At 36.5% G+C, this 13,549-nt stretch overlaps 1 protein-coding gene across 1 annotated transcript; it reads right to left on the reverse strand.

Annotated features, from left to right (window-relative positions):
* Nucleotides 1–1,162: 1,162 nt before the first annotated feature.
* LOC125241454 (L-galactose dehydrogenase-like) lies at nucleotides 1,163–10,826 on the reverse strand. The gene is made up of 7 exons (XM_048149959.1): nucleotides 10,617–10,826; nucleotides 6,108–6,225; nucleotides 5,520–5,681; nucleotides 3,023–3,256; nucleotides 2,193–2,324; nucleotides 1,950–2,122; nucleotides 1,163–1,627 (listed from the first exon to the last, which is right to left on the reverse strand). Exons 1-7 carry the CDS (start codon nucleotides 10,697–10,699, stop codon nucleotides 1,546–1,548), a joined length of 984 nt encoding a protein of 327 aa, XP_048005916.1. The 5' UTR covers nucleotides 10,700–10,826; the 3' UTR covers nucleotides 1,163–1,545.
* Nucleotides 10,827–13,549: the final 2,723 nt, after the last annotated feature.

The raw sequence follows: 13,549 nt of genomic DNA on the forward strand, positions 1-13,549 counted from the left end.
TACGGTTTTTTAGACTTAATGTTAACTATTAAACGGATTTAATCAAATAACATTAATTTCTGGTCTTATAAGAGTAACATTTACGAAATCTGTAGTTGGTATTTATCACTATTTACTGTTGACAACACCACCGCCTCTCCACGCTACACGCAGCACCGGGGATTCCCCAATATACGTTTGTATACCGAATGTTAATGGAATTAAAATGTATGTTATTGAAACACGTTATAACTAACGAAAAACCGTTATTGTCGAATTATTAGTTCATCTGAAAAAAAAAACTATATTTAGTAAAAAAACAATGGTGCTCGTTTTTTTTCATGTATTTTTTTTCATTTACAACCCTACATACTTTCAATTTGTAGAGGTAACCTCTAAGAGGTTAATAATGTTCATAATTATGGCAAATTTCAAATCTATAGCATAAGTACCTAGTTCTCGAGATATTTCGGCACCAGACCAGACCTGTTCGTCGCCTTGCTATTGCCTGTTTGCCCCACCCAACCATACACAGGCTGGTACCGACTCCAAAAATAATTGATTTGTTTATAATTTGGATGTTTAGATTATTGCAATACGATAAGAAATCTGAATTCAAAGGTTTATTATTTTTTGCTTTTTAGTTTCTCCGTGTTTTGTAACGCGCTTATTTTTGAAGGCGGTTTTATTTTTTGTTAAAAAGTTAATTTATTTGTTAATTATTAGTGGTTCCTAGTGATATTATATGTATCAGTCCGAATATATGTACAGTAGTGAAAGAATTATCCTTTAACTCCTAACCATTGAGGAGTTGACCTTCCATCATCAGCTCAGCCACATAAAATTACTACCGTCAGGCGTAAATACTGGTGTACCTTTGAAAAATACACTAAAAACATTACATGTGCCTATAACATTTGAAGAGTTCCCTCGATTTCTCCAAGATCCCATCATCAGACACTGACTTGGTGCCAATGGGACCATCTCGGGGTTATACCCGTTCGATCAAAAAAAACATTTTTGAAAATCGGTCCACGATTCTCGGAGATATCGAGTAACATACATACAAAAAAAAAAAAAAACATTCAGTCGAATTGAGAACCTCCTCCTTTTTTGAAGTCGGTTAAAAATAGATGACATCGTTGAAAATTATTGACTAACAAACAAAAAATACACAATGAAATTGAGAAGATTATTTTTTATTCACATCGGTTAAAAGTATGGGAGTATAGGTAAGGTACTCATAAAGGACGGAACGATTAGTAGAAAACTAAAATTAGTACAATAATTTATAAAAAAAATAATGCTATCGTAATCTTCCATACAATAATCCAACGTTCAACGCTGCGTCTATCGCAAAAACTGTGCGCCTATAAGACATAATTGATTGCTATTTTTATGGTTAATCACTAAATAATCATTTTCCAGGTTGTGGACGCTAAGTAGCAGGAATAATTATATCAAAAATTTCAACATTTGATTGCATTTTTGGACGTGTCGTGGCAACTTTCTGTAGCTGGTGTAAATATATTTTCGCAGTATAGGTAAGTACATTACATTTTTTTATTATGCAGTCGTCTTGTCTAATTTAGTTTTGTAGGCATTCAATTCTACTTCATCCCAGTGTAGAGTTACATTCTCAAAAAACCTGAAAATAACATTTGTATTAATTAACGTCATAGTAGGCATATTTAAAAAAAACCGCCAAGTGCGAGTTGTACTTGCGTTGCGAGGGTTCCGTACGCCACAAGAAGGACTTAAGCGCCTCCTTTTTTGAAAGCACTTAAGTCATTTTTGCGAATACTTAATCGATATTTTTAACAATTTAAAAAAAAACCAAACAGAAATGTATTTATATGTAATATTCAAACTCGATCACATTATTATTTGGTAACTCCTTGCAGCTTGCTTTTTGAGGTTCGTAACCCTAAATAAAAAGGATCTATATGATTTTCATAAAAAATACTTGCCTTAACTGCAAATGAGCCAACACCGCCTTTTCATGTTCAGTGAGTCCTTTTTCCGAGACATTTAAGGTGTCCTCCATTTGTTCTGTGTTGAAAAATCCGCAGACGTTCGTATCAACGTCGGGCTGGTTTAAAGTAAACCATGTTGCCAGTCGAGCCAGTTCTACTCCTTGATCCTAGAATTAACAGTTTCATAGATTAGGCATACCATAAGGCAAAGCACTAATAATAAGCTAACAGACATACCTTGCAATAGTTAGACGCCCGCTGGCAAACAGCTTTGATGTCATCACTCGCCGGGTGCCAGGGCTGCGGGCCGCGGTTGGTCAGCAGCCCCATGCCGGTAGCCGCTGCGTTTATTATGCCCACGCCTTTGCTCTGTGGAGTAGACGCTTTATAAAATAATATTGTTGCAATACAATCATAACTATGAAATAAATGTTACTTATGTAATATACCGGGTCTCTCTAAAACCAACGCCAAAACGTAAAGGGGTGATAAGACATCTCATTATTAGCTATCACGTATGTAAAGCACATGAGATGTCCTTAGGACGAAAAGGGGTGATAGGACATTGTCCTATCACCCCTTTTCGTTATGGCGTTGGTTTTAGGGACACCCTGTATAAATATGTAATAAATTGATAATCCTGCACGGGAAGCATGGTCGCGCGATAGACGATAAAATAGCAGGCCGTCCCTATCGCACTATTTGTAAGTGCGATAGGGACGGCCTGATATTTTATCGTCTATCGCGCGACCATGCTTCCCGTGCTGTTCGTAAATACAAAACAGACATACCTGACCAGACCTATAGAGACCAAGAAGGTCGTCAAATAAAACTACCTACTTATGATTATTTTGAGTGTTGAGATTATAAGTACAGTGTGACCAAAACGACCTCTACCTACATATCATATCTTTTTTGGTCGGACTATACCTACTGCAATGATTTTTCTATCGCAAGCTCCTCGGGCTCTATTGATTTTAACTATATTATCCGTTAATATGAGGTATCCATTAGGTATCCGCACGAGTGGTTTTTGAAGATTTGAACATCCAAAAAAGGAAACATACCTTAAAGTATTTTGTATATTTTTGTAATCGATTGTCAAATAATGTACATTTCGAGTATGACAGAATCGTAGATATCTGGATATCAGATTCTTCAATTATGTCCTTCATTAAATCTAAATCATAATCAGCTACTCCAATATATCGGGCTTTGCCTTCTTTCACAGCTCTGTCCAATGCTGGCAAGGTTTCCTTTAGAATTATTGAAATGTCCGGTGCAAAAGTGATATCGTGCATCTGAAAAAGGAATAGTCAAGTAGGTCTTAGTACATTTTTAACGAGAATGGGAAGTAGCTACTTGCCTTGTAGGCTGAGGATTCGTTTTGAGTTGCAAACCTTGCAGTTGTCAGGAAATTTAAAGTACGTACTTAAACGTTGTGTTTTGAAGTACGTTATTATAACGACCTATACCTATGTAAAGAACTTTGTATACCATGGTTTGCAATAAATGATTATCTTATCTTATCTTAAATCTTTCAATAAGGTTATGGTTGTCATTAGCACAAAGATAACACCTTTCCGAACTAAATTTAACATTAACACTATCCAGAAAAATGTTGTGAACATTTAAAGTCGTTGTATAGTCTGTATCTTTAGGTAGGTATTTAAATAAATGTCGGCCACTTGAGGGTAAGTAAATAAAAACATTACACGACCAAAGAAGAAGGTTAGATGACTTCCGGTTTGAACACAGACGGTTTGAACGCCATCTTAGCGGTATCGTGTCGTGGATAATTTCTCCTTCTTTTGCTCATGGATGTTATTTAAAGTGTAATAGCTTATTATGCAGTATAAAACTAATGTTATAGTGAGAAGCTGATGAATAATTAATCTCGAAACGCGTTTAGCCACTTTTTTGTCGTCAACGGCCGATAGTCCACGTGCCCTTGTAAAATCTAGCTATCAATTTACAAGTGCCAACTACCGTACAATGTCGTACTTACCGTACCAAAATCAATAACAATTAGCTTGTATGTATGTATGTATAAGCTTTATTGTACATAAAGGAAACAAAAGAGACACAGTTACAGAGTCAGTAATATCACAGAATATATAATAGTACAAGTACAGAAGGCCCACTGCTTTGATGTTCACGAAATGCCGCCTTTTTAAATGCCTACAAAATTCTAACAAAGAAACGAGCCGCACGTGCGCCGCGTCCGGCTATAGGGTTGACATGGATTAAAACGAATTAATACTCAGAAAAAATGTTATACTATTATATTCAGATCTTGGGTACTTTAGTAGTATTTATATATTTTTATTTAAGCTCCAACATCACATTAAGCCTTATTCAACTTTTCCGTGGGACTTAATCAATAGTAGATCTGTGTAAGAATGTCCTATATGGTATTTATTTTATTCAACTAAGCATCATTAGACATTCCACACGCGAACATCGCATATGAACCTTAAAAATATCTCGCGACATAAAGTAACAATAGAAAATGCGAACGTGAGTTCCTTGAGAACGCGCGCCACCCCTGAGTAGGCCGCGAACTCGCGGCCTCCAGCATGTACTTGTAGCGCGGGATAGAATCGCGGAGTGAGCCGCCCCTGGTAATATACAATGTAGGCGGACTTATCCCTTAATGGGATCTATTCCAGTCAACCTTTGAGGAAATGAGTAGAAGCGAATTAACGATGAGTGACCAATTCAAAAATGTACAACCACTAAAAGAATTAAATGCAAATTATGTATACACATGGTAACAAATATATACATATACAATTACATTAATACACCAATATATACATATATAATAATAAATAAACAAATACTCATAAAATATATATTTATATAGGCTTGTATCACCTTCACACTGGCAAAATAGTCCCACCAATGGACTGAGGCCATTTAATTTTAAAAATTTAACTTAAAAAGAAGGTTAGGTAAATACAGGTCGCTCATTGACAGATTCACTTAGGGCCAGTTTTTTTTTTTAATAAATGGCCTAAGTCCCATTTGGTGGGACTATTTTGCCAGTGTCAGGGTAAGTGCGACGTTGTTCGGTAGTTGGCACTAGTAAAATTGATAGCTAGATTTTACAAGGGCACGTGGACTATCGGCCGTCGATGACAAAAAAGGGGCTAAACGCGTTTCGAGATTAATAAAATTCTTCATCAGCTTCTCACTATAACATTAGTTTACTGCATAATAAGCTATCGATATTACACTTTAAACAACATTAATGAGCAAAAGAAGGAGAAATTATTCACGACACGATGCCGCTAAGATGGCACCCGAACCGGAAGTCTTAGGGCCAGTTGCATCAACCACATTTGACAGACACATCATCGTCACGCAGCAGACGTCTTTCCATAAACTTTCCATACAATAAAATTTAACGAATGTTTTAACGGTGACAGACGGTTTGATGCAACCGGCCCTTAGTTTTGTGTTTGGTGGCTAACCGGCAAATGTAACTACCCGGAAATTTACAAATTACTTGTCATTTGTTAAACAAAACAATGTAAATAATATTCATAAGTAACCAACTTGTATCAGATCCACGTACTCGAGTCCGAGAAGTTGTAAAGTGTTATCCACGGCCGCTTCCGTCTTCTCTTCAGAGAAGTCGAACATTTTCCGGATATCTTTCTCGTAGCGTCCAACTTTGCTGCCGATGAAATACGTATCTCTTGGGATATCTTTGAGCGCCTAAAATGTGCATCTGCATAAAACAAACTGAACATGTGCCGTAGGTATAGGTACTTGTTTTCAGTACACATGGTGCTTAGGCTTAGTGCGTTTTCACATTATCCGATCCGATATCGGATGTCGGACCGATATCCCATACATTACAGGCGCCATCTTGGCTTTTTCTATTGAAATCCTTCCGACATCCGATATCGGATCGGATAATGTGAAAACGGTCTTAGGGTAAGGGCCATGTGTAGGTACTGAAAAAACGTCGTCGTACGATACCCGTGCGGAGAGGAAATATTAAACGTGTCGAACTCCCTTTTGTCCTGTTATAATTTATAGTTATTCGTTCCGAACTTCCTCTTGTCCGCACTTGTATCATAATCAGCTGCCCCGTCCATAGCTTGGAAAAAATAAAATGAAGTATGTTGCCCACCGTACCTTGCCTATTACTTTCTCCGAACTTCCCTGGCCGTACCACGGCCCAGTTTCCAGGTAGTTTACTCCTAAACTTAGCGTCTTTTTGATAAGTTGTAAACTTTTTTCCTCATCGAATGATCTGGAATTACATCAAAAACTTGCTTTTTGTAACCAATAAGGCAAGAGCGATTTCTTTTAACATTGGGGCAGAAAACAAATTGTTTGTACGTAAATAAAAGAAAAGTAAATTTTCTCAAACATGCAATGAAATATTGTCTTTACGTTCCTTAAAATGGGCTGGGAAGTATCGCTTTTTGGGCGCAACTCGAGAGGACTTAAAACATTTTTTGGGGCAAAGTAACTTTTTTTTATAAAATTTTGTCCTTTAGACATTTTTTATTTATTTCAATGTTTGCACTATACATTCGGCGTGAAAACGGATTCCCGGCCTCGTAAACGCTCGCTCGGCCGTATAAAGAAAAATGTAATGTACTATTAACATACTTATAACGATAAATCAGACGCTTAATATGGGGTGTTATTAAACTAACTCTCTGGAGTAAAGTGAAGATTATGTTATACTAGCTTTTTCCCGCGGCTTCGCTCGCGTTAGAAAGAGACAAAAAGTCGCCTATGTCACTCTCCATCCCTTCAACTATCTCCACTTAAAAATCACGTCAATTCGTCGCTGCGTTTTGCCATGAAAGACGGACAAACAAACAGACACACACACTTTCCCATGTATAATATTAGTATGGATTATTTGTCAAAAAAACACAGATGATCAATTTTTAACCGCCGCCTCAAATCTCTGCACGATGTCTCCGTCGTTATTGGACCGATTTTAAATATTTTTTTTTTAGATTGAATGTATATGCATTACAGATGGGACCCCTTTCTTTCCCATAAACTTTTTGGTCAGAATTTCGTTAGTCATAAGTTGTTATTCATATATTTTGTGGTCATAAACATCACTAGTCATAATTTTTGTTACGATTAATGCTTAATGGTACTAACATTAACAACCCATAATATTGGATGCCATAACCTTAAAAGTCATAAAGTTGATGAGTATAAAATTGAAAGGCATAACAATAATTATCCAGAAATATTACTAGGCATATTTTTTGAAGCCCTACTGATTGTTCTGCATACAGTTTTAAGGCATAAACCTCATAAGTCATAATCTTTGATACGAATAACGTTTAATAGTTCTAACGTTAACAACCCATATTATAGAATACTATAATCTTAGAATCAAGAAAGTTGATGAATATAACATTTAAAACGGATCCCTTTGTTAGCCAGATTATCATTAGTCATAATTCTGAAACGGTTTCATTAGGGTTACCTATAGATAGGTTAGGTTAGGTTTGTTTTATGGCAATCCTGAAAAGTTACGCGTTTTTGAGAAAAACCAAATTATGACTAACGAAAATGTGGACAATCGATACATTATACCTTATGACTTTATTGGTAGTCCGCATTTACCTCGCGTCCATTAGAACGAAAATAGGACCCCTGCCCCCCTTCTACTCGTTGACGAAGCCGAATACTACAAAAATCAGCATGCAAAGGAAGAAATGGCGGGAAAATCAGTGAGCACATTGAGTATTTTAATCCTCATTTCTCAGCTAGGTTCGCTAGTTACCTTGTGTCATTCAGAGCAAAAATAGGAGCCCCGCATAGCGAGGCTCCGTCGAATCGCTGGCGGGGCCTAATACTTTTAAAAGCAACATGAAAAAATAAAACACATAACATGTAAAAGACGAAATGGCGGGAAAATCAGTGAGCCCAACGAGAAAATTTTCATTTCTCGGGTAGGTTCGTTAGTTACCTTGTGTTATTCAGAGCAGAAATAGGAGCCCCGCATAGCGGGGCTCTGTCGAATCGCTGGCGGGGCCTAATATTCTTAAAAGCGACATGAAAAAATTAAACACATAACATGTAAAAGACGAAATGGCGGGAAAATCGGTGAGCCCAACGAGAAAATTTTCATTTCTCGGGTAGGTTCGTTAGTTACCTTGTGTGTACCTACCAGACAGACAGACAGTTGACTACGGAACCCCAAAAAAGTATCTTCTGTGAAAAACTAAATTATGACTAATGATAGTGAACACGAACAAACATTATGACTTCAAACTTGATGAAAAATAATATAGATCCCATTGAATGTTATGATTAAAGTTAATGTGGACAGTAATCATTATTACTTGCGAAAATATACTTTACGACAATTATGACAAACTTGTTTATTGCTTTCAACATTATGTCCATAATACAAAATGCAATTTGATTATTATGCCAAACAATGTTTATGACTAACAATAATGATGACTTGCAAAAATCTGACCTCCAATTTCTGACATTCAACTTTATGACTAATGATAATATGACTATTAAAAATTATGACTAACAACGTTATGGATTGTAAAAATCGGACTAAAAAAATTATGGGAACCAATAGAGAACTCCTCAAATCTGAAAGGCGTACATATGGTGATTTTTGTGTTTTTTAAGGAACAATATGAATTTACGTACGGAACAGTGACTTTTGGTACAGTGGAACTGCTGATGATGGTCAGAACGGAACTCCTCAAATCTGAACAGCACGCTTATAGTGACTTTGATATTTTTATAAGAACAGCATGCACTTACGTCCAGAACAGTGACATTTGGTGCAGTGGAACTGCTGATGATGGTCAGAACCGAACTCCTCAAATCTGAACGGCACGTACCTACACTTATAGTGACTTTGATATTTTTATAAAGAACAGCATGCACTTACATCCAGAACAGTGACATTTGGTGCAGCGGAACTGCTGACGAAGATCGGAACTCCTTAAATCTGAACGGCACACTTATAGTGACTTTGATATTTTTATAAGAACAGCATGCACTTACGTCCAGAACAGTGACATTTGGTGCAGTGGAACTGCTGATGATGGTCAGAACCGAACTCCTCAAATCTGAACGGCACGTACACTTATAGTGACTTTGATATTTTTATAAAGAACAGCATGCACTTACGTCCAGAACAGTGACATTTGGTGCAGCGGAACTGCTGACGAAGATCGGAACTCCTTAAATCTGAACGGCACACTTATAGTGACTTTGGTATTTTTATTATAAGAATAGCATGCATTTAGGTTCAGAACAGAGACATTTATTTAGTTATGTTTGTTAAGAATATTGAGTTTTCAAGTCAAGTTTTGTCAAGCTTCGATTTCTTATAATCGGATTCATGAGGAATTGTTGAGGAAACTCCTCAAACCTTAACGGTATACGTATATTCATTTTCCCCTCACTAGCTCGGAAACACGTGTTTTGTCCTTTAATACCAGCGGGTAAAAACGCATTTTATCCACTAGTGGGTAAAGTAATTTGACCTTGAATAAAGTCAAATTAACTGCTTTAAAACTGATAAAATTTGGTGAATCTAGTAATAAAGATGATTTACCACCTGTGGAACTACTTGGAAGCAGTGATAAACGCATTTTTGCGTTGTAGTTTCCTCGCTATAGTGAGGGGAAAAGTTTTGTGTTACACTCGGGTGCAAATGTATTTTACTTCTCGTGTGTTAAAACACTCGCAAGTTCAGGATTCTATTCTCGAACCACTCGCTTCGCTCGTGGTTCAACTATAGAATCCTTTCACTTGCTCGTTTTTCAATTCCACACTCGGCGTTAAAATACAACTTTGCACCCTTGTATAACAAATAACTATTACAATGATAAAGGCAGTGCATAACAATAAAATTATAAGTATCCACGAGTCTTTTAGAATCTTTTGTTGTAAATAAATGCAATTCTGTGTCGTCATAATGTGTCGTTGAAGTTCCATTATGATTGTCATCAGCAGTTCCAATTCATCAAATATCTATATAAATATTATAGGTAGGTACTTACCTGATTTGTCGACGAAAATAGAAAAATCACTAAGTATGTATTTGTGTACGTGTCGATTCTTCATTTATCCCACGATCAAATGATTTAATTTTAGTTACCTACATCAAGAAAAATGTAATTTAGCCTTAACCTACACTACCGACACCTACGTCCCAAATGGGAGAATTGTTAGACGTTTTTATCGACTTCGGTGCCTTTCAGTTATTATAGTGTACGAAGCAGCAAAGTTTCATTCAAATCTGCTCAGTCATTTTCAAGAAATGAAATATTACGTGTGAATAAGACGGTGCGACTTGCTTATTGTATCATAGGTGCAAGTTGTTTCATATATTTCATCGAGGACATATATATTTAAACACTAATCCTCAGAACGTTGGGTACATAAATTCTATCCCTGACAATTCAGTGTAGGTTTATTATATGTATTACAATAGCCAGGTACTTAAACTAAGTAGGCATAACAAACGACTGTAACAAATCAAAGACCAAGAGTACTTAAAAGTGATAACACTGTTATAAATAATATAACAAATAGGTACCTAACCTAAGTAATCATTTAGGACCATTAAATCACCTTCATTTTATATGGATGCAAGTACAATATTTATCAGGTAATACTTACCCGTAAATGTTGCTGAAAGATGCTCCTCCCATGCTAACATGGGAAACCTTCATATCAGTATTGCCTAAGATATTGTATTTCATTTTAAATATGTTTGTGTTAGTAACGGACCGTTCACCCACTTGCAGCTCGCCTGACTGACAAATTGTGCGCTGTGGATAGAATAGAATTAATTTCTGAGCGCGTCAGCGCGCCGCGCGGTCACATTGGGTGACATTTGGTCAGTACTTCCTAAGCTGATAAGCAAGAGGCTGAGCTATACTCAACAATGGCGTAAAAACAATGCAACGTATTTGATAACGATAAAAATATTCTCATGCTCCAGATCAAGGCAAACGAAGTCAGTCACAGTCAGTCAGTAGAAAAAGACCCATTTTTTTTTTTTTTTTCTACTCCCGAACTGTTAGTCGTCATTTACAGGGTCGTGCATAGATCTTTGAAACCCTACATAAAAGTCTATTCCCGAAAGCCAGCGTTCGCCGGCTTCCCGCGCATGCGCGCAATAAGGAAAAAATTGAAAATGCATTGTTTGGCTCTGTAACCATAGCAACGCATTGTTATAACGATACTGCGCTGACAGTGCAAACCTTTGAATGACGAATGACGAAATGTAAAGGACGAATAACAGTTCGGGAGTAGAAAAACACCTTAATTTTAGTATTTCTTTTACCTATTCGTTTATAGTATTTTTCAACACACTTGCTCGTAACATTGATCTTATTGAACTGCTTTTAGGCTCATTACCTCATTAGTCAAGAGATTACAAATTAATAATATGAGATCTCCAGATTCTGATTACATAGTTTAAATTTGAACTTGACATTGACACCTTCACGACAAAGGAAGTGCTGCCCGCTACAGTTCGCGTACGCGCGTTGTAGGTACCGCCATCTTGTGGTGTGAATTTGAAACATGAGTTCGACTACACTCCTTCCCTACAGTTACATGCCGCGACCCCCCGGGATGTCACGGGACATACCGGCGTCCATTTCTTGTGGATAGAATACAGGATATTTATCTAAATTCCCAATACTCTGACCAAAAAAAAAATACATGCCGCGTTTCATGCTCGTTCCCTTTCTCTTCCCTTCAAAACTTCAAACTTTGGTCTTTGATGCTCTCTTTCCTAATGTTTACTATAGTCCCTTTAAAAAAACTGCAACTGTCTGGCTTTGTGATAAGGTTCAAATTTGTTCCACTAAGAAGTGACAGTTCATACCGCTTCAATGTTAATCCGCATACACCGTTTTGAGCTTAACATTTTGCTTTTGTGAAATGCATACAGCATTGCATTGCAGCAGCTAAGAAACATGTTTATATTTTAAATTACCTAAAACAAAGTCAATCACGCGCCCTTTACATTTTTGGACATTAAAATGTATATATAAAGCCATAACGCGTCATTTTTGTATTTTAAGGGCTGGTAACATTATTTTGAAAGCGTTTTCGAATATCGCTGTTCGTTTCACACTCAAATCACACAATATACAATCCACGATACAATCCAATCCAATCAGTAGTCAGTAGCAAAACCAGGTAACGAACGCAAGGGGTTGCGGTAATAAATAATTATTTTGCAACATTATTTCAAATACGGATTTAATTATTTGACATCAGTGAACTTTCATTAAAGAAATGAGAAATATTAAAATGTAATTTAGGTCTATGTTTTGTTACATAGACGAGCAGGATTTAAATCCAGGTACGTATTATTTTTTATATTTATTCTTTTATTTCTGTACGTTATACATAAATTTTTTGCCAGTTATTGCTCTGGTTAGTAATTATCTTTTTTTTTCAATTTTAGTAATTGCAGGACATTAATATCGTATTTTGAGTGCTTAAATAATTTTATTATTCCCGTCACCTTCCTTTACGATATTTGAGTTATTTTACCGCATTTCAAGAATTTATTGGAGTATATTTTGTGGAAGGTTCGTGCGCGATACTTTTATCTATAACAAAACATATTTACTATAAGGGTGAATTTGTTGTCTTATGGATGACAAGATCTGAAATAAATACAGGATTTTAAGCCTTATTGAACTTCTCATAGGTCTTGGTTGATATGTGTAAAATTTACCCAAATATTGATATGGAAATTAATTAATATCATCATCCTCCTTGCGTTATCCTGGCATTCACCGCGGCTCATGGGATCCTGGGGTGCGGTTTGACAACTAATCCCATGATTTGGCATTGGCACTAGTTTTACGAAAGCGAATGCCATCTGACCTTCCAACCCGAAGAGTAACTATGCCTTATTGGAATGTTTCCTGACGATGTTTTCCTTCAGTGAAAAGCGACTGGCAAATATCAAATGGCATCTAATTGATACGAACCAGGGTTTGAACCCGCGACCTCCGGATTGAAAGCCGCATGCTCTTACCACTGGGCCACCAGCGCTTCTGGAAATTAACTAATATAAGATAATATATAAAATGATAATGAATAACAAATATTTCTTTCCATACATACTTGCAAGAAAACAAATTTTGATCTTCACTGTAGGAATTAGGAGAGTTCTTTGGCTCGGTACCTACTGCAGCGAACATGGTAATTTAACCAACTTCAAAAAAAGGTAGATCTTTTCAATTTGTGGGGATTTTTTATATCAAAAGTAAAAGTATGCTTCCCATTTCTTTTCATCAGCCACTGGGATTTCTTGTTATATCTCCATGTTTTTTTTTACCTACTATAAACAATTTAAATGTTGTTAACATAGAGGTTTTTGTCAGTGAAGTTAGCAGGAATTGTAACTGTGCTGTTACACAAGCAACACAATTGCCAGCAAATCACATACCATTGCATCGTTTGTTCAATACGCACCAATTAACTATGGAGCAAATGCGGCAATGGGATGTTAATTGTTGGCAATTGTGTTGCCCGTGTAACAGAACCTTAAGATAATGTTGTTTGTTGGCAGTTGAAAT

This window comes from Leguminivora glycinivorella, chromosome Z (assembly GCF_023078275.1).
Source record: "Leguminivora glycinivorella isolate SPB_JAAS2020 chromosome Z, LegGlyc_1.1, whole genome shotgun sequence".
Lineage (NCBI taxonomy): Eukaryota > Metazoa > Arthropoda > Insecta > Lepidoptera > Tortricidae > Leguminivora > Leguminivora glycinivorella.

Bases quoted from the DNA above. Each gene is read 5' to 3' on its own strand.
- LOC125241454 (XM_048149959.1), bottom strand. From the start codon at position 10,699: ATGAAATACAATATCTTAGGCAATACTGATATGAAGGTTTCCCATGTT. The intron at 6,226-10,616 runs GTAAGTATTACC...ATGTAATTCCAG, and splicing joins TCTTTCAGCAACATTTACGG to ATCATTCGATGAGGAAAAAA. The intron at 2,123-2,192 runs GTATGTCTGTTA...TGTTAATTCTAG, and splicing joins GGGCGTCTAACTATTGCAAG to GATCAAGGAGTAGAACTGGC.